Raw genomic sequence first — 21286 nt, 5'->3', positions numbered from 1 at the left:
TTTTCGTCCAAGTTTAGCATGTTGGGGGTACAATTCGGGCCGAGCGTTAATACCCGATATTTATGGACTAGTACCATACAAGGTACCATATGAATATAATAGTAGGATGTATAAAGTGTATTAAAAATAAGTAGAATTTTAAGTAATTTAAGACAATTTTTAATTATGCGGGTAATTGGTTAATTATCGAGTAGCGGAATATTACCTAATTAATTAATTAATTGTTGGATAAAGATCAAAATCCCCCCAACCCCCAAAACATGGCAACTAGCCACCTTATAAAGAAATGACTAAGAGTCATTCTTTGATTAGGTGGCATAAGGATTTAATGTGTTAGCTACACATTCCCTTCATTCCATGTATCTTTTAAATAACCACTACAATCTGAAAACTATCCATTCTTACAATTTGAATGGTTAGCCATGAATTAACAAGTAAAAATCACTACAAATCAGAACGTTAGTCGTTCTTCAAGCTTTCAACAAAATGTCTTTCAACCAAAATCCAACAATTCAAGTCAAAGTGGGATTTTGCAATTATAACGGAATACGGTGCAATTTTTCTCAAGAATATCATACGAATTTTTTCCTACTCCGATCTTGCCATTACGTGTTGTCGAAATTGACATGTGTTAGAGGGATTGTCAAGAGAATCGATTCAGGTATGTTAAGGCTATCCCTTCTTTCTTTTGGCATGATCCATACGATGCAAACGAAACGTGCAAATGCACAACTTCCATAAATGACTCTATTCATAGAAATGCTAGAGATTCTTATGTTCTTGATTCTCCATGTGTCATATTATTCTATTATCTGTTCATGGGTCTCAGGAAAAATACGTAAGTTTAAAAAGTTTACTTCATGATATTATTCAAAAGCATAATGGTCTTATGACACTCTAAGAGATTTTATTGACGTACTTCTCATGCATTGCATACATATATATTAACCATGACCAGATGATATTATATACGTGTATATATGTATATTATATGTGTATGGGATATGAAAAAAGGTTACAGCGTTATATTCATACCACCACCTGATCAGCTGGTCTACGTTGGTGATTTTCCCACAGTGGCCGAGATGATATGATGGGATACCCTCAGAGGCTTGATGATGTTATGGACACATATACCCATGCACGGTATGAAATTTATACGCATATGCATGACATTATAAAAATGAAATGATTTATAGAGCATTGCAAACGTACATGTCTTGTCTTTTACTCTATGTCTCTCTCATGTCTATTGTTTACTGATTTCTATTCCTTACATACTTGGTATATTATTTGTACTGACGTTCCTTTTACTTGGGGACATTGCGTTTCATGCCCGCAGGTCCCGATAGACAGGTCGAGAGCTCTCCAAGTAGGCTATCAGCTCAGCGGAAGATGTTGGTGCGCTCCATTTGCTTCGGAGTTGCATGTTTGCTTAGTATGATTTAGATGTGTATTCTTAGAGGCTTTTAGACAAATATCATATACGTAAAAGTTTGTATGGCCTTGTTGGCCTATGTTCAGTATACGAGTGGTTATTTTGGCCTTATAGAATCGTACGTCATATGTATAAGTTTGGATTACATGTTGGATCATCCAATGTCGAGTATTTCTCCATATTTTATTGTACTTATCTCATGACGGCCTCTCTGGCTCATTTACCTATGATAGTATGAAACGAAAGATACGTTACGTAGGTACTCGGTTGAGTAAGGTACCGGGTGCCCGTTGCAGCCTATCATTTTAGGTCGTGACAAAAGTGGTATCAAAGCAGTTCTGGCCTAGGGAGTCTACAAGCCGTGTCTAGTAGAGTCTTATTTATGGGTGTGTCGTGCACCACACTTATAAGCAGGAGGCTACAGAGCATTTAGAACTGTCACTCTTTCTTCTTACTCTAGATCGTGTAGTAGAGCTCAGTTGTAAGAACTCAATTTCCTAAACTTTATCTTATTCATAATACGACGATGCCTACATATAGAAAGACGATCAGTATGAGATTGCATGTAGTTGAGGCAGAGGAACTCGATTTTGCATCATACTTATGATGAGTAAATGTAAGATCTTTGAGTAGATCATGTGTATACTAAAACGTGTAAGCCTCTCGATAAGGAGCCTTGAGGCAAGAATATCTATCCACCCTATGGAAAAAGGTAATGAGAGATTCAGAAGGTAGATACAAGCTTCAACAAGTAAAAGAAGCAAGATGAGAAGGGTACGAGGTACCCAGTTAATAAAGATTATTAGTATTTACAATTTTAGGCAGAAAAATATAAGCCTTTTGAGTTACCTTCAACAATAACAGAGGCACGTACAAATGGCCACACCCAGAGGCGGATCCAGGATTTGATAGTTATGGGTGCCACTATATTTAATACAAGCCTACCACTAATCGAGAAAATTGAATTAGGGGGAATCAAATTAGGGTGTACAATCAGTGATTTAAAAAGTGAGGGCGTGAGTCGGAGCGTTTTACTTAATACGGGGCGAGGCAAAAGCCTCGAGACATGGGATGTAAGATCTTTAATTTTTTAAATTTAAGAATTAATAATATAACATTATAACATAAAAATATAAAAGATACATTAAAAGTTCATGAAAACTAAAAAGAATTTAAGAACCACTTATAACATCTAGCGTGTTTTACAAGTATAAATAATGCAATATTATTAAAGTTACTATGAAATATAAATTTTCTACAACGTCCTAACTTTCAAATGATTAAAATTCATAATTTCTTAAAAGTATATCAAACTGCGTATTTTACCTCCTTAAAAGTAAATACTCAATAAATTTTATCAACATTATAATTTAAATTATTACTCCTTCATGAGAAACATAAAATTATTTTTAAAGAGTAAAATAACAAATATATGATAATTTAGTGAGACATAGAACTAAGACATGAAGATCTATCAAGTAAAGATATAAAATTTGGTTATCTATTTCAGAAGAGATATTCAAATGATATTCAATTAGTTGAGTTACTCACATTTTTCATATTCCTATAGATAAAAAAGAGCTTTAATCATTCATTTGTCGAAGAATTTTGAGAGTCTACAATGCTAATTAGTGAATTCAATACATGATTTGCATAGGAATTATGGAGGCAAGTCCCGAGCGTTAAGCGTTAGACATGTTTAGAGCGCATAACCGGGCGCTTGGGGGCGTAAGTCTCACAAAACTAAACCCTACACATGAGTCTCAAGGCGTTTTGATAGTGCCCTGCCCCGGGACGAATCCCAGAAAAACTTTTTAAAACACTGTGTACAATATGTCGCTTCATTCTACTTTGAATTAATTTGATTTAGTTTTATTTTGAATTAATTCGGTTCGCTTTACAAAATATTTTATGCATAAATAAATACGCGATGACCAAATTAAAAATGTTTTGTCCTTTATTGAAATCAAGAAAAAAAATATTAGATGGATAAAAAATAAAATGATTAAAATCATATTCACATAAGTAGTTTAAAATCTAGAAAAAGAAAATAGTAAGAAAGATATAATTTAACTAAATAATAAAAATGAGGTTGTACAAAGAGAAAAAAAACAAAGATGAAAAAAATCAGAGAAACCAAGAAAAAGAGAAGAAAAGAACAAAAAATGAAAAAAGTGACCGGACCTAGTGGAAGAGCGAACTGGATTGCCGCTAGTAGGTTTCGATATTGAGCGTCGCCTGTGCAAAAGTTGCTCACTAACCATGGCACCTACTTCCATTTTGTGCTTATGGGTGCCACTCATTTATAATATACACAATATTCGTGAAATACCAATAAATACGTAAAATTTACCCGAGCGTATGGGTGGCGTACCATCCTCTCTGATCTACATAGATCTGTCCCTGGACACACCCACCTCATTTATGTCTTATGGAAATTAACAAAAGTAGTATAAGAGAAGGATGGGATATTAGGATCCGCCTGGGGTTAGAGTAACCCAAAATGGTTAATGAATTGTTTGCGCCAGTTGACATTTCCGAAGGATTGTACAAATGCTAATAGACATTTCAACTGTCTATAGATGGAAAGTGACTGCATGTTGTACTGTTTGAACTGTACATGCAAACAGTGCAGCACAGTACAACAGTCACTCCCCATTGACCAACCAAGTGATTACATCATTCAAATGATCTCATCTAAGTTGTATTAAAAAAGAGCATTACAACAAAACATCACTTGAACATTTGAGAATTCATTCAAGCACTCCAACCGTTCATCTGTCAAGCATTCAATTCTCAAGTGCATCAAGAACAAAGTACAACACTACTCCGGACCAGTTCCTACAGCAAGTCTCTTGTATGTCCTTAGTTGAGTTGTAACTTTGTAATTGTTCTTCATTATAATTCCTACTTTGGTTATCTAGAAGCTTTATTTAGGAACCCCCTGTAAACCATAAACCATCAGTGTTGTGTCGTGACTAGAGTTAGTCATAAGTTGAAGTTTTTGTAATAGGTGTATTGCAAAGTGGCTTGTAATAGGTGTATTACAAGTTAGGGAGGGATTAAGAGTTTAATTCCTAGATTGCATAGGTTGTAATCTAAAGATTGCTGATGGTGAAATTGAAATACTACCAGTATAGGTCGTGATTTTTTATCCCCTTGGGCAGAGATTTTTCCACGTAAAAGTTCCCTGTTCCATTTACTTACTTTTGCATTAGTGTTATCTGTAGAAACCTATATAGGACCTGGTCTCTATATAGTTTGGTGGACTCATATATTCTATCAATACTACAATTTGCTAAGAGTTAAGCTGACATTTCAGAGTGATTGATGAACTAAAAACAAGCCTACACTTAAACAGAAAATATCCCTATATAATTTTGCGTTAAATAATATGTTTGAGGAAACAAAAACGAAGAAATTCAAGAACTACTCATTACTGATATTATCATTTCCAACAAAGTCTAATTTAATTTAAACAATATGACATAAACATTAATCGTCCTACTTGGTACTCGCCCTTCTCGATTTCAGACGGCTGATGTTGTAGCACCTAATCTTCAACATATTGGAGTATTAAGAGTGAAAGAGAGATGAACTATACTTAATAGTCGTAACCAATAGTTGTGCGGTCACTCTAAACTCTTACAAATTCGATTGCCTTGAGGAACCAACATCATCCTCCCCTATTGAACATTCATTCAAGAGCTTAGATCCAATCTTGGTTCTCCTCTTCCAAATCTCACCAGATTTTGTTGCCCAATAGTCGAAAAACTCATTTTCCTTATACATACCCGTCTTTCATGAATGAGAAGCATATAGGACTCAAACTTGATTTATAGGACTCAATTTTGGATGATTATCTATATTTGTTGAATCCCTTTTCTTCTCAGTTCGTGGATATACTACTAAAAGCTTTTCCGGTTGTTTTCATCAGCTTCCTCTTTTGGGGAGTTGTTCTTATCAAATTTGTTGTCGGTCGCCGGAAAATGTTGGGTTGCCTCAAAAAATCAAGTAGCCGATGAACTGGTAAAGGTACAGATGAAGAGAAGCTACTAAGGGCATCTCCAACTTTACCCCATTTTTGGTCCCCAAAATGGGAATTTCCCCATTTTGGGACAACTTATTCCAACCATTCCTCCATTTTTTCCCCCAAACTTTTTTTATATTCTTCTAATTCTTCTATATTATATTATTATCTTTCATTTCAATTTCATTTTTTAATTTTCATTAAACAAATTCCATCTTTTATTTTTATTAATTTGTAATTTCCATAATTAAAACAATTCCATAAAATTTTAAATAATATAATTTGTAAGCAATTATTATAGATTAACTAATAATTCAAATAAAAGTGAAATCATTGCAATACAAGATTAATTAAATACATATTACATAACGATAAAATTCATTCGAAATACTAGATAAATATTCAACTTCAACCTCTAATATTCTCCCATAAATGATCTATTAATGCATTACGAAGTGGAAAATGAGCATCTTTGTCCTTAATTCTTCTATGTCGAAATAAAAATTCTTGAAATCGTTGATTTTCATCTACTGCCATTTCTACATAAAAATAATAAATACACGAAAATTAATTTATCAAAATTATACACCAAAGTTAAGATATAATATTATAAACATAATTAGGTATATATAAAGAGATAAATTAGAAGATTAAATAATAAAAAGTGATGAATAATAATGGGGGAGATGAATAGTGTACCCCATATTTGAGGGAACACTATTCATCCCTCATTTTGGGGACAAAAATGGGGGAGGGTTGAAGCTAAATTTCCCCAAATATTTCTCCCATTATGGGAGATAGGGGCAAGGTTGGAGATGACCTAAGACCTTTCAGAAGTGTAATTAGTTTACTTTGTTTAAGGGAAAGACACGTGCAAGCTTATTTGGTCAAAACAATCGTGATAAGCTTTGCACATGTATCTATATTTAAATTAACTTATTGGTGCAGGTTTATTTTTAAAGAATTTGTTATGTAAGTTATGTTGATAATGTTTATTAATTGACAGAAACTAATATTAAAAAGGGCAAATCTATCAAATTATATTTTATTTATTTATTTATTTTAAGTAGGTTTAAAGAATGGTTATAAGAAAATCAAAATAAGGGAGGTATGCATAATATCGTAAAACACAAGAGAGGTCAGTGTTATAATGCGAAATCTGGAGCGAGGTGTGACATTGTTGTTTAATCTTTAATTCTATGTTACTCCTTCCGTTCCAGTTTATGTGAACCTATTTCCTTTTTGGTTCGTTCCAAAGAGAATGACCCCTTTCTAAATTTGGAAACAATTTAGGTTAAACTTACAATTTTACCCTTAATGAGAAGTTTTTATAATCACACAAATATTCGGGCCCCTTTTTAACTTGTTTAGGACTACAAATTTTAAAAGTCTTTATCTTTTTTTAAATTTCATGCCCAGTCAAACAGATTTACGTAAATTGGAACGGAGGGAGTACTATTTTGGAAAACTTACACAAATGCCCCAAACAAATCTCAACTTACCAACCTCTAGCCATTAGTCATAGACTTACCAAAACTAGCCAACAAAAATTGAAAAACCAAATAATAGGGTTCTTTCTATCAAAGAATCATATGCAAAAATCATCTTTTATATTTTTAAGCGTGATTAACAACATTACATACAAGACGGAAAGGAAATTTCATGGACGAGGTAGCAAGGTGATGAAATACAAAAATCTATACAATATTCCAAAAATCAAAACAAAAAAAGGAACTTTTTCAATGGGTATAGTTGAAATTCATTGAAAATATATAGATAAGTCAATATACAAAATTTGAGGAAGATTGGAGGTGATTTGGACTGATTTTGTATCAAAATTCGTAATTAAATCGAGTTCAAAAAAGTCTTCTGCGACACATGTATCAAACATGTATCACGCACGTATCTCACACACATGTATACATGGATATACATGTGATACACAATTGATACAAATATGATACATATGTGATACACAAATGATACACATATCATTTTTTTTTTCATGTTCAGCTTTTACTTCGAATTTTCAATTCAAACCACCTCAAAACTTCACCAAATCATCCCAAAACTGAGATTCAAGCTCTTTAAGTTGTGCCCGATCTATTCTAATAACACCCACTCAAAACAAAGCAAAAATTTGATATCTTTTTACTATAAATAGTTAATTAGCTAATATTAGTAATATTTTATTAATTTGCCAATTTTTATAATGAGCTACTTGTAAATGGCCGGTAATTTCCCTACTATTTTTCATAAATGAATACCCAACTCTTTCCGCTGTACCAACCGCCCCGTTTTCTCACTACGTACTTCACACCGCAAACTACGCCAAGCAAGTAACTAACGACAAAAGAAAGATCTTTCTAAGAAATTAAAAAAAAAAAAAATCGAAAAATAAATATAAGGAAAAGAAAGAAAAAGAGGGGAGGATTTTTTTAAAGAAAATATTGCAATTTCAATGCTCTGAAAATCTCCTCAAAAAGAAGACATGCATGTCACGAACTGAGTTTTCTAGCAGCAGTTGTTGACTCTCATCAGGTGAGTTTAACTTTTTCTAGGAATTTATTGATCCTTTGATGTGCAAACGCATATTCAGGAATTTCTCCAAAATATTGCAATTAATTCCCAGAAATGTGTGTTCTTGTTTTAAGTTTTGATTAGTTATTGTTGATGGAAAATGAAAGTTTTCTCTTTTCCATGCAGAGAAGAACCATTAATTAGTGAATGATAATTCGCATTTTACAGGAGCGAAGTCCCATCTTGAAGTGAGTTTCTTTCCTTCTCTGTTTGCAGTTACATTTCCATATAACACATTCCTTCTAAATTCTAATGCATTAGTTATATGGCGTCACACCCTAGGAGTGTAGTGAGATGATTGTGATCCCTCCAGGGACGGAAGTAGATCATAACTTCTAGGTTCTTTCGAACCAACAGCTTTGGCTCAGACCCTGTAAATCAATTAAGGGATCTACTAAACAAATACAATTATATAATTTTAAACCAAGGAAATCAAATGGGATGTGGTAGAATTTGAGATTCGAACTCATAATATTCATTTCCTAGATCCGTCTCTGGTCATCCTTTACCAAATGTCTTGAGTTCTAACCCTTACAAATGGAGATTCTCTTTGTAGAAAGCACTTTACCCTTAGTGGGCCTATCCGGTGCGACTACGAATTAGTCCCCCGGTGGGTTTCAAACACCGGATGCCTATACTAGTAAAGACGAATTATGGCATCATTCAACCTTAATATCCTTAATGATTATGCAAGAAGAGAAGAAATGCACTTAAGAAAATGGAATTCAAGTAGACAATTGTTGGTTAGAATTGAATGTATGAGGAATCATTGCTTATTTCCCTTACCAGCTGATTAGATTCCTATCTTTCTAATCTAGGGTTGCATATCACTTGGGTAAGTTTAACGTAGGTGGTTAACGAATTCTTTAAGATTTAAGAGAGGTGATCCAGAAGCGGACCCAATATTTTAACCCAATGGGGGCACAATATTCTACTCAACCAGTGCTCCTAAAGGGTTTTAGTTCATGGTGCCAAGTGATTTAAATTAACCATTTTAAGGTATACACATATACATATACAAGATTTTTGCCAAAGTTTATGGGGTCAGGTGACCCCATAACACATAGGTCCGCCTCTGAGGTGATCACAACATTTAATAACAAATGTTGTCAGTTTTTTCCCTTGCACTCTTAAGCTAGTGAACACCGTGAACATTTTTGAATAGCTATTCAGCCCATTTCGTCAAAAGATAAACAAGGCGGGTTCTATCATAAGTCGTTCCCGACTCAAAAAAAGCGCAACACCAATAAATTCATGAGAGATTATTTGTAAAACAACTAACTTACACCCGAGATTTTTGGCTATTATCAATGAAGGTAATATAGAATATATTTTTGAAGAATTGATTTGAGTTATTAACTTGGAACGTCTTATTATTTGCGCAAAGCAGTAATTGTGTGCACCTGCAAAGAACTCAAATGTGGCAACTGTATGATAATACGATATGATGGCATTGCTGCAATTGATATTGATCAGGAAGGAAATCCTTTTCACTTATGCTCTATATTAACTTTGCCTCCATTAAAGGAGTCGCTTTTGGTTTGTGTCCATTATAGGAATTTGTGTTATGCGTATCAAAAACTTTATCTTTCTGCATATTTATAATGGTCTCTGAATGCATGAAAATATCTTGAAGGGAATAAAATTTGTCCTTCATCACATCTAATGAAGTGATACTGGCTATACAGATGGGATCATCAGAGGGAAGAGCAGTACTTCAGCTTGAGGATGAGGACCTTGTCAGATCTGAGCATTTTGATAGAAAGACATCTTCTTCGGGCGCCGCTCCTCAAGGATCTTCTTATGATGTTGAGGAAGATGATGACAGTCCTAAAAGTATATTGAATAGCATACGAAAAAATATTCAGATTGTTTTTTTCTCCAACAAGTTAAACATACTTGTACCTTGTGGACCTTTAGCCATAGTTGTCAATGAGTTAACTGATCATCACGTGAGTTTTCAAACTGTTTTCAGACCACAAAAATTTTATGATCTTTATACGAGCTCATGTGACATTGTATTTCAGGGATGGATCTTCATACTTAGCTTGTTAGGCATCATTCCCCTCGCAGAGCGTTTAGGTTGGGCCACAGAGTAATTTTCTACAACCAATGCCTACAAGATGTTGCATGAGCAAATCAATAAGGATCAGAGGGAACTAAATGTATAATTGTCAAATGCATGCCAGCATTTCTTGACATGTTGAGCCTCAGGCTTAGTTTTAAACTGTGAAATGGAAGTTCTTTTGAGCTAGGCAACATTTAAACTTATATATGTCCATCTTTTGATGTCTACATAATTTAAAAAGACAATAGCTTTCTGATCCTTTCGCTGTTAAAATGTCAACATTGGACATTGTATTTGGAACATAAGCTGAAGGCTACTGACTTGTTTTTCTCTACAAACATCTAATACTGTTATACATTTTCCAAGAAGTAACTAATATCTGTTTGGTTTCATTCTTTGTATAGGCAGCTGGCTTTTTATACTGGACCTACAGGTAGTCTTGTCTTTACCTGTAGATATGCATGTCTATTGTCTCTTTATGTTAATTTTGTCTCTTTATGTTTATAATTCTATCAGAGTTGCATAAAAGGAAACAGCAAACATCACTCATCTCCATTTTTGTTTTAGTATATGATGTATAAGAACGTGATGTTTTTGTGTCATCCATTGCTTTTCACCTATTAATTGTCTTTCGGCATTATCTATGTAATGTGTGCCTAGGAGAGCATGTCCCAACAATATCTGTATTTCGAGGATTCATCATGAATTAGATAACTACTTTTATGCTGGCCGCCATCCTACTGCAACCCCCCTCCTTTATCTGGGCTTGAGAGCTGAGACGAGCAATGTGAGCAAGCTCTCACAGGCAGCGTTTCTTGCATTCAGTTAATACTCCACATAATCTCAGGATCTATTGACCTGTCTCCTGTACCAAGTGATTACATACCCTTCATCTACTATCTAAGTAGCACTATTTCAAGTAGCTGTCTTCACCAACTATTTGACTTAAAGCATTAGCTTCCTGCAAAATTACCAGTATCTTCTTTTCTGCTCCTAGTTAAAACAAAATGTGCAGCCAATATATTTCATTTTAAATTTTCTAAAGCTACTATCTTAATGTTGCCTTCTGAACATCGTTACTTAAATAACCTGATAATTTTGGATTTCTTAGATATAGATCTGCTGTACATGTTGCATATGTTTTCTAACTTGTAGTATTAAGTATACTGTTTCTAGCAAACTTTCCCATGGTTTTTGTAGTTGCACAGCATTTAGCCAATATCATCTCGATTAATTCTCCGTTAAAACTTTCGCAGTTGGAGGACTTTTAAATGCAACCTTTGGAAATGCAACAGAGTTAATAATTTCAATGTATGCTCTGAAAAGTGGCATGATTCGTGTGGTGCAGCAATCACTATTGGGCTCCATTCTGTCCAATACTTTACTAGTGCTTGGATGTGCATTTTTTGGTGGTGGCATTATTCATTCTAATAAGGAGCAGGTTTTCAACAAGGTAATAGTTTTTTTACTCTCCATATATATGTGCTTTGTGTACACCAAAATCAATAATAGTTTTGTTCAAGTTGCGTCATGATCAATGGATAACACTAGGATAATTGGATCTTTTCCAAATTCTCTTTGTTAGGGAACTGCAGTGATGAATTCAGGGTTGCTTTTAATGGCAGTTATGTGCTTGCTGTTCCCTGCTGTCCTCCACGTTACACACACTGAAGTGCATTTTGGGAAGTCAGTGTTGGCGCTTTCCAGATTTAGCAGCTGCATTATGCTTGTAGCATATGGGGCATATCTATTTTTTCAGCTGACAAACCAAAAGAATCTTTACATGCCAATGGCTGAGGTTGGGGTTCTTTTTTTTTATAAATGGTGCTATCTTACATACATAAATTGTTGTTATGCGTTAATCCTTTCTTTTTGTATGGTTCTACTAAGTTCATCTCTGATTAGAAAAATTAAAAATCCTATCTCCGTTATATTCCTCCTTTTGCGTCCATTCTTACTTCATGAGTTTGCTCCAAATTTTCCTCTGAGTATAGTACAATTTCAGGAAGAGGATCAGATTGATGGGAGTTCAGATAATGAAGAAGCTCCCGAGATATCAAAATGGGGCTCAATCCTATGGCTCTCTGTTATGACACTATGGATAGCAGTCTTGTCAGAGTACCTAGTCAATACCATAGAGGTAAGTTCATCCTAAAAAACTACTGGCTACTGCTATAGATTTGTATGATTGAAATGATCCAGGTATTACTTTATCATAACTCACAACAAAGAAAAAGTCCTTTTCCAAAATATCTATCAGTAAAATAAAAGAAAAACTGTGTGCCGAACCTCCTCTACTTTTCACTTCAGTATGTTACATAGGAAAATGTGACCTTTTTTCCCTTTCCCTTTTGGTTCTTTGAGTCCCTCATCCAATAAAGATGACAATTTTTTCAGGGGGCGTCTGTTGCAATGGATATTCCTGTAGCATTTATAAGTGTGATACTGCTCCCGATTGTTGGAAACGCCGCTGAGCATGCTGGAGCTGTCATGTTTGCTGTCAAAGACAAGCTTGTACTTTCTTCAACTTTCTTCATTGTAAAGCTAACGATTTACAATCACCATCCCTCATTTACTAATTAGTGGCTGTGCAGGACATATCTTTGGGAGTGGCAATAGGCTCATCAACACAGATAGCCATGTTTGGGGTAGGTACTTTATTTAAAGAGTTCCTGTATCGTGATTTGCACCAATGAGAAACTTTAGGCAGTAAGTTATTTCTGATCTATGTAATCAAGGTATATGTATCTCCATAGCTTTGCAGTTACTTTACACCTCGCTTTTTTTTCAATTTTTTATTTCAAGAAATACAAAACTTTTGTTGCTTCCTGGATTACCCCCTTTTATTATCAAGTAAACACATTTTTAACTCCCAATTTTGAGCCATGTCAACTGCCAAGTGAAAAAGGAAAAAAAGGATAATTTATGCTTGTTTTCATCTGTTCTTTTGGTGCAGATCCCATTCTCTGTTGTAGTTGGATGGATAATAGGGTGTCCTATGAACTTGGACTTCCAAATGTTTGAAACAGCCACACTTCTAATGACTGTTCTTGTTGTAGCATTCATGCTGCAGGTACGCTATCACTCTACATATTTTACTAATTTTTCCCTTTCTGGCCTAAGATGAGTTTATATGGAAGTACATGGTCATTGAAAATTCATATAGCCGACCTCAACGTGTTTGGGACTGAGGCTCAGTTGTTATCGTTGGGCATTCATCTTCTATTTAGAAATGCTGGTGGAGAATTTAATATTTAGCGTTGTTCCGCGCAAATTGCTTCACGACTAAATGTCTAGAGTGGCCATATCTTATCTTGTTAAAGAATGGTTAATTGGTTAACATTGTCGCAAGTCTTGCTATGGCCTGGCTATACTTGAGCACAATGGTTGGAATTTACATTTATCTTGTCCTATATGTTCCATCCTTGCAGTAAAACGATATCCTTTCTTTACAGGACGGAAATTCTAATTACTTTAAAGGGCTGATGCTCCTTCTCTGCTATCTTATAGTTGCTGCAAGTTTCTTTGTACATATAGATCCAGAGTCTATACGTAAGTTTCCCTCTCTCTCTTTGTGCAATTATATTATATGGTAGCACTGCTAATCTAATATGCATTGCTTTCTTGTTTAGTGAAAGCAAAGCCAAACACACACGCGCGCACACACAGCAGTAGGTGTGCTCGCACCGGCTATACCTCATTTCATTCGAACCCACTAGGTTTAACTCAAATCTTGTATGTGTGTTACAAAACGATGAAATTCGTACAAATAAGGATTTCAAACCAAATAAATCAAATGGAATATGGTAGAATTAAACTCGAATGTCCCATAAGTTAAATTCTGGATCCAATGTGTTGTAACTGATTTTGCAGAGGACAAGCCCAGAAAACATAATGGCTAAAAGAGTGATTTCATGCTAAAGCTGAAGTGCCTACGAAGAGTTGCATGAGATGAAGAGCCAACCATTTTGGAAACATTAAGCAGTGATTTTGATAAGAATTCAACTGCTGCTATAGCTCAAGGTTGATTAGTTTTTCCTCCATTTGTTTAGTAGAGTAGTATCTTGCATTTTTGATAGTGTAGGCAAAATGTAAGTTCATTTTTTTCCCATTGCTAAAAATAGGATGTATATTTTTATTTATCCTGGAGCAGAGTTATAATTGTGAGCCTCTGCAAACAAATATTATGCATGCTGTGCCAAAGGAAATATTGTGTTTAATATTAATACATGTTTTCACCTACTAAAATCACTTAACCATGGTTATTACTTATTAGTTACAATCTGGTGTAAGCAGTCTTTTGCGAATAAGTGCATAAATTTAATATTCAAGAAGGATATATTCAATATTGGTTTCGAAGTGCATAAATAGCTAACAGGGAGACTGTAGATACTGAAATAACAAGTAATGATTTTTTATAAATATTATGGTCAAAAACTGAGTGTATGACGTAAATAAATATCCATAATTTCTCTAATCTTGCTAAACTGTATCTAAATATCTAATCTAGGAAATCATACTATATGCTAGATAACTAAGTAAAAAAAGAAACTATGAACTAATTAATTGGAGAAATTATATATCATCCATGATAAGTCTTGGCTAGTCTTGACACTAATCTTGTGAAACTGTTTGAACATTTACTTTTGCAGGGTGACCGCCAAACTCCTCAAATATAACCAAATTGTTGTCACTCTTACGCAAGAAAGATCTTGGTACATGATACCTATCAAAAAAAAGTGACAAAAAATTTATAACATTAAATTATAATAAGGTTAATATATTGTTTAACCAAAATATTAGGTTAAAATTAGAAGTATATAACGTACCAGCGTTGAGTAGGTTGTCCACAATTAGTTGCACATTTCTCAGGATGATAATTACCACGATAATCACATGAATTACTACAGCCATTCTCTTTCTCAAAATCATAAGAAGTAAGCCAATATCGACCTATATTATTTCCATTTACCCAAGCTGTACCTTTCCCTAATCCCATCATATCCAACACAACAGGATCATCACCAGATGGAGTCTTGAATGTTGTCTGCCCAAAAAAATAAAATACAAATTAATAAAAAAAATAAACAAGACTCTAAAAAAATTTCCATAATTTTCCACAGCCTACTTAGTAGGCGTTTGGATATAAAATTTGTAATTTTTGAAAAAAAGTAGTAGTATTTAGAGTTAAGTTGAAAATGATATTCAGAATTTAAAATTACATGTGAACATGCATTTCACTTGAAAAAATATTTATTTTTGAAAATTTTCCAAAAACTTACAAAATTTTATGGACAAACATATTTTTGAGAAAAAAACTCGAAAAGAAAGAAAAAATTTCTTATGGACAAGCGGGTCCTCATAATAGATGCACAGGGGCGGAGCTATAAGGGGCGCGGAAGGGGTTCGCCAGAAAATATATATCAAATTTTTTATACTTATATAATAGATATTGAATCCTTTTAGTGAAACCGTCACTGTAACATATACCTTATAAAATAGTAATAAAAATAATAGTACCTTATACCATACAAACATTCTGTTTGTTTGGAGAGTTTGAGCTGGTTTCCAGTTTCTATGCATGTAATCTTCATCTTCCCAAAGCCTTCTTTCAAGTCCTTCTAAACCAATCTTGTATTCCCATTGGTTATTTGTTAAATCTTTTACAACACCACTCGGTGATTTCAACACAACTGGACCAAGAATTCCATTCTTGACCTTGTCAAAATAGGCTCCATAATTCTAAGACAAATAAAAAAAATTATTGTTAAAAAAGAATAAAGGTAAAATAAATTAATAAATATTATCTATATAAAAAGTGAAAAATTAGAAAATTAATACTTACAGGAAATCCAACAGTGACACTAAGGAGAGATAATGTGTTCTTTCCAGGTTTGATCTTCAAAAGTTGCTGAAAGTCAAAACTATACTTTCCATCTTTCGCCCATTTAGTCCCTAAAATATAATAGAAATTTAAATAAAATTAAACCAAACCATAATAAAATAAACTTACATATTAAAACAATAATTATTTAAAATATACATACCAATATGCTTGCCATTGAAAAATGCATAAAGAACATGTGCATCAGTATGAACTTCAAGAACAGCTTCACCACCATAAAGTGGATCAGATTCTTTAATATCCACACTACAAAAATACAATTAAATTAGTCGGACCAGTGATTAAATTAGAAAATAAAAATAAAGACAAACGTAGAAATTATCAAAGAAAGAAAAAGAGAAAAATATTACCTTGTCATGTACCATAAGTAGTCACTAGTATCATTTGCCACAACTTTTTGGTCAAGGAGTTGATTGGCATATAAAACACCTTTCTTTTTAATGTTAATAAAAGAAGGCTTAAGATGTGAAGGTTTCTCAGCTCTCCAACTCCAATCTAAGCCATTAGGGTTATCACCATTGTTTGGTTTTCTCACCATGACCTTTTTTGGAGCATTAACCTACGAAAAAAATTAGAACAATTAATACCGCTCATCCAACCACTTAAACTAAAAATAGTCGGCAGATATATAATATATATGTAGAATCTATGTATAATATGTATGTATTCGTGTGTAATAAGTGTACAAACTCTGTGTACCAGCTAAGAAAAGTAAACAATGAATACTATAAAGATCCCATTATATATTTTTGTAAAATTTAAAGTATAAAAGCAAGAATTATATGACATACCTTTGCTGTATTGTATTTGACATTGACACAATCAGGAAGAATACTAACTGACCAAGCAGGAACAGTGTAGTTTTTGCCTTCAAAATTGAATATCCGATCATTTTTGTCATTTGCATTGGCTAAGAAACATACCCTTGAACCTTGGTATTCATACATAGTACTCTGGACAAGACCATATTAAAAAAATAATTCATAAATTATTACCGAATAAATTTTAAGAATATATATAAAAGACGAAAATAAAACGAAAAATGTATATGTATGTATACTGACCGTATACTGCCAATCATCATCACCATAAGCTTTTTGTGTTGCATTGCCATATGTGAGAAGTTTCTCAACTGATTTAAGTATTTCATGAAGCTCCTTGAGATGTCCATATTTAGGTTGGTTTAATTGTCCTAAAATATTTTGAGCAATAATTAGAATTACCCCATTAAATAGTCATGCATTATAATCAAAAAGTTAAATTTATGAAAAAATATTTTTCAACTATAATTATTACCATATTCATTAAGGGGTGCATCATAGTCATAAGTTGTAGTAATATAAGGTCCTCCAGCTACACGGCCAAAGTTAGTTCCACCATGATACTACAAAGAAAAAAAAATTAAAATAATTAATTTTTATGATAGACAAAGCAAAGAATCAAGCCAAAAAAAAAAAAATCAACATGAATTATTTACTAACCATATAATAATTCTGCAATGTGCCACCTTTTTGGAAAAAACGAGCAACAGCAAATGCAACATCTTCAGCAGTTCTATGAGGATCTCTACCATTATTCCAGTCTTTAAACCTTGTTTAAACCAAAAAAAAAAAAAAAGTAATCACATATTTAATAATCAATAATTTTTATTTAAAAGAAAAAACCATGTGTATATTAAATTAAATTTTATAAATTAATTTAACTTACCAGCCAGTCCAATTCTCTGTCCACATCTTGGGAATTTTGCGTTTAGGATAAAAGTTATCAGCATAATAACCATTTGCTGTATTGATCTGCAATTTTCAAAATAATAAAAGGCGAAATTATTAAGCAATAATATAAAACAATCGAGTTGAATAGAATAACCCTGTGTATAGAGTCGCGCATTTAGTAAGGAGTTATTCTCGAATGCAGGATTTTCCGATGCAAATCCGCGATTTAGTGGGTTCCAATATATGTACGAGTGGAAAATAAAAAAAAAATTAAATATAAAAATAAAAAAAATAAAAACACTAACCATGGGGTCTGGAGCATCATCTTGTTGACACATGATCCAAGGGACACCAATATTAAGAGACTCAGCAAATTTTGCACACTCTTGAACATATATTTTCCCATCATTTCCATATTCAGATTCAACTTTCCAATTGCCATATTCGTTCTCAATCTAATTTATTGGAATTAACAAACCAAAAAAGGAAAAGAAATTGGGAATTTCACTTCAAATATCACGAATTAATATATTTTATTTTTTAAAACTAATAAAAGAGACATAAAACAAACCTGAGAGAGGATAATTGGTCCACCTTGAGAAGCAAAAAGCTTTTCTTTTTTCATCATGTCAACAATCTTGCTGACAAAAGTCTTCATCTCATACTATAAATCAAATTAAAAGAAAAAGTAAGTATTCGGTTTGAGAAAATTAAAGTTATTTTAATTTTGAATTAAATGTAAACTAGGTCAGAAAGCCAAAAATAATACTTACCATAAACGGAGGATTGTTGGTCCTAACAGTCATATTTTGTTTGTTGTTTAACCAAACTGGAAACCCTCTGGAAGAAAAAAACAAAATAAATAAAAGAACATTAAAAATGAAAAAAAAAATTAAAATATCAAATCACATGATTAAATAGAATAATTACCCGTAATTCCATTCAGCACAGACGTATGGACCAATTCTCAATATGGCATAAAGCCCTTCATTTTGTATTAATTTCATAAACTTCACAAGATCCAAGTTTCCCGAGAAATCATACTAATTATTTTTAAAAAATATAAACAAAATCAATTAGACAGAATAAAGAAAATCATTATCTAAAAAAGTTGGCTGATTAAATATGATAAATACAAACCTGACGATATACAGGCTCATGAGCATTCCAAAAAACATAGGTCTCAACTGCATCAAGACCACCCTCCTTAGCTTTCTTGATCAAAGATGGCCACATCTAAAAAATATCAAAAACATTTAAAATTAAAGTTCGCCTTTTAAATTTTGCTTTTTGTTTCACTACCATCGTCTGAAAAAAAAAATCGTTACGTTTTATTAAAAAAAACATGTAACATGCCTCAATTGATTTGAGATTGAGGTATCACACATAGTTGATTGATTGAAAACGTTAGCATAACAAAATAACATTATATGGTACAAATATTTTCGACTTTTTGATAAAAAAGAATAACAAATATTTGATGTACCTCTGCAGTGCTACGAGGATAATGAATAGAACCAGATAATATAATTTTTCTTTCGCCATTAATTTTTAAAGCTCGATCATCATACGTGACTTCAGTAGCAAAAGAAATCAAGCAAGAAGCGAAAAGAACTACAGAAAGTAGTAAAATATTTGTGTATGTAGCCATGGCTGCACCTAAAGTTGAAACTAACGTAGAAAAAATTATTAGAAGTGACCTCTATTTATAATACATAGTAGTAGAGCAATTAGAGACCTAGTTGAAAACTTTATTTTATATTCTATCTGTTATTTAATGTGAATTTATTGTGTTTTATTCAAGCTCTAGTTGTTAATTTCTATAGAAGTCTAGTTTAGCGCCAACTTTCTTCCATCATTCTCTATCTCTTTTTATTATAATTGGGTAATTCTTGTAATTTTTTGGCTATTTTATTTTGTAGATTTTGTTTAATTAATCTTATCGTGTGAAGCATACTAAATTTTACAAAATACTTGATTTAATTCGGTCCAGTAAATATATTACGTCTACATTACACTTTTATTTTATTTTTCCATCGGAATTGTATATTTTAACCTTTTATGAAATTTAAAATATTATTATTGTGAAAGCTATCAGATATATTTGGATCTTGGAAATGCCAAGGATTTAGATACCTTACGTAAATTATTTTATCAACAAAATGATTTGTTAAGGGACGAGTTCTAGCTTATATAAAACAGTTATCTTACATGTAAGTTTCAATTCTTACCAACCTCTTTCTTTTTCCGATAGAACAGGGGAATATTCAATCTGATAAATTTAAATAAGAAAAATTTGAGAAGCAAGAAATTAACTTTGAAATATATTTAAATTTTGAAATTTTGGAAATATTACAATTGTGGTAAAACATTTTACTAGACTTCATATCATGTAAAATGCTATAACAATGAAACGTAGGCTGATTTCAGAAGTATACTTACTGGTTCCTCTTAGTCGGGTCAATTAGTTTTGTGACCAGAGGCGGATCCAGAATTTTAAGTTTATGAGTTTCTACAAAAATCTCAAGTTAATATATAATAATAACTAGATTAACGAACTGAGTTCCAAGCTAAATATTCTTATACATTTAATAAATTTTTCAATACAAATACAAGATCTAGGGAAAAGTTACTAGGGTCACAGGAACTCGTAACTAATGCAATGGATTCGTCCCTGTTTGTGACCTACTATAATTTTTAAAATTTTACGTCAAATCTTCTCCAAAACTTTATTTTTATACATAAGAGATCTGAAAATAAAATACGAGATATTTTTATTGGATTATTTTCTTCTGTTCAAATTGCAAAGGGTTATGTTGAACCATTTCTTATTACAACCTTCAAAAGTGCATAAATATGTGATCTTTAGTTAGTACTATACTGATTAGACAGACTTGACAAGCTTCATTTATGAAAATCAACCTTAACTAATATCTATCCAACAACTACCATCTTTGGACTTACTATTTTAAGTACACCCCAATTTATATACTCATTGGTGTAACAATTAATTAATTTCTTGTTTTAATGGCATAGTATTTTAAGGAAATAAGTGTTATCACTTACGCTAAAGAAATTAAGAAGAAAAAAAAATAGTTATATGAACATGAACTCAATAGTTTGGTTAGAAGTTCTCTATCTTTGTACTCAATGGCTTAAAAAGGTAATACCAAATAAGTGCAGCAGTTAATGTAAGTCATATTATAGCAATATCGAAGAAATTTAGCCAGGTTTAGAGTGTTTGGTAGGAAGGAAAATGCTTTCCTTGAAAAATGTTTTCTCGACAAATAAGTGATTTTCTTACTTATTTTTCGGTGTTTGGTTAGGTAACAAAAAATATATAATCTAGGTAAATACTATATGAGATGAAATGGATAAGAGTGGGGGGTGGGGAGGGGAGGGATGGTAGCTCGGGGTCTAGGGGCCGAGTGGCGGTGGCGATGCTAGGAGGAGAGGGAGGGAGTGGGCGGGGGTAGGGTGGGGACAGGGGATGGGAGGGGTAAGGGTTGGGGGTAAGGAATAAAATGAGGAAGGTTAGGAAGGGTTTGGAAAT

The 21286-nt window shown here is 32.9% G+C and overlaps 2 protein-coding genes across 3 annotated transcripts; one reads left to right on the top strand and one right to left on the bottom strand.

Moving 5' to 3' along the window:
* The first annotated feature begins 7769 nt into the window (after positions 1-7769).
* On the top strand, positions 7770-14314 carry LOC107815956 (vacuolar cation/proton exchanger 3-like). Of its 2 annotated transcripts, XM_075219919.1 has the most exons (13): positions 7770-8009; positions 8175-8236; positions 9737-10000; positions 10076-10143; positions 10521-10549; positions 11373-11569; positions 11702-11914; positions 12122-12256; positions 12514-12630; positions 12711-12764; positions 13073-13189; positions 13572-13668; positions 13990-14314. In XM_075219919.1, the coding sequence occupies exons 3-13, from the start codon at positions 9737-9739 to the stop codon at positions 14016-14018; spliced, it is 1320 nt and encodes a 439-aa protein (XP_075076020.1). In that variant the 5' UTR covers positions 7770-8009; positions 8175-8236; the 3' UTR covers positions 14019-14314. The 2 variants fall into 2 exon arrangements, with proteins under 2 accessions (XP_075076020.1, XP_075076019.1); XM_075219918.1 differs by having other exon boundaries at positions 9737-10143.
* Positions 14315-14551: 237 nt separating this feature from the next.
* On the bottom strand, positions 14552-19414 carry LOC107815965 (beta-galactosidase 7-like). The gene is made up of 17 exons (XM_016641614.2): positions 19220-19414; positions 18874-18969; positions 18664-18776; positions 18507-18573; positions 18305-18397; positions 18039-18188; positions 17729-17814; positions 17503-17611; positions 17318-17405; positions 17086-17213; positions 16813-16974; positions 16372-16580; positions 16164-16267; positions 15962-16071; positions 15637-15858; positions 14946-15163; positions 14552-14842 (listed from the first exon to the last, which is right to left on the bottom strand). Exons 1-17 carry the CDS (start codon positions 19382-19384, stop codon positions 14731-14733), a joined length of 2232 nt encoding a protein of 743 aa, XP_016497100.1. The 5' UTR covers positions 19385-19414; the 3' UTR covers positions 14552-14730.
* Positions 19415-21286: the final 1872 nt, after the last annotated feature.

Source organism: Nicotiana tabacum, chromosome 8 (genome assembly GCF_000715075.1).
Source record: "Nicotiana tabacum cultivar K326 chromosome 8, ASM71507v2, whole genome shotgun sequence".
Lineage (NCBI taxonomy): Eukaryota > Viridiplantae > Streptophyta > Magnoliopsida > Solanales > Solanaceae > Nicotiana > Nicotiana tabacum.
The sequence above is the reverse complement of the archived record's forward strand: the minus strand, read 5'-3'. Positions and strand labels throughout refer to the sequence as shown.

What these genes read in the sequence shown, in the direction of transcription:
- LOC107815956 (XM_075219918.1), top strand. Translation starts at nt 9,737, where the DNA reads ATGGGATCATCAGAGGGAAGAGCAGTACTTCAGCTTGAGGATGAGGAC. An exon ending in TTTACATGCCAATGGCTGAG is followed by an intron (nt 11,915 to 12,121) that starts GTTGGGGTTCTT and finishes GTACAATTTCAG; the next exon opens with GAAGAGGATCAGATTGATGG. An exon ending in TTGTAGCATTCATGCTGCAG is followed by an intron (nt 13,190 to 13,571) that starts GTACGCTATCAC and finishes CTTTCTTTACAG; the next exon opens with GACGGAAATTCTAATTACTT.
- LOC107815965 (XM_016641614.2), bottom strand. Translation starts at nt 19,384, where the DNA reads ATGGCTACATACACAAATATTTTACTACTTTCTGTAGTTCTTTTCGCT. An exon ending in GACCAATTATCCTCTCTCAG is followed by an intron (nt 18,189 to 18,304) that starts GTTTGTTTTATG and finishes CCAATAAATTAG; the next exon opens with ATTGAGAACGAATATGGCAA. An exon ending in GTGTCACTGTTGGATTTCCT is followed by an intron (nt 15,859 to 15,961) that starts GTAAGTATTAAT and finishes TATTTGTCTTAG; the next exon opens with AATTATGGAGCCTATTTTGA.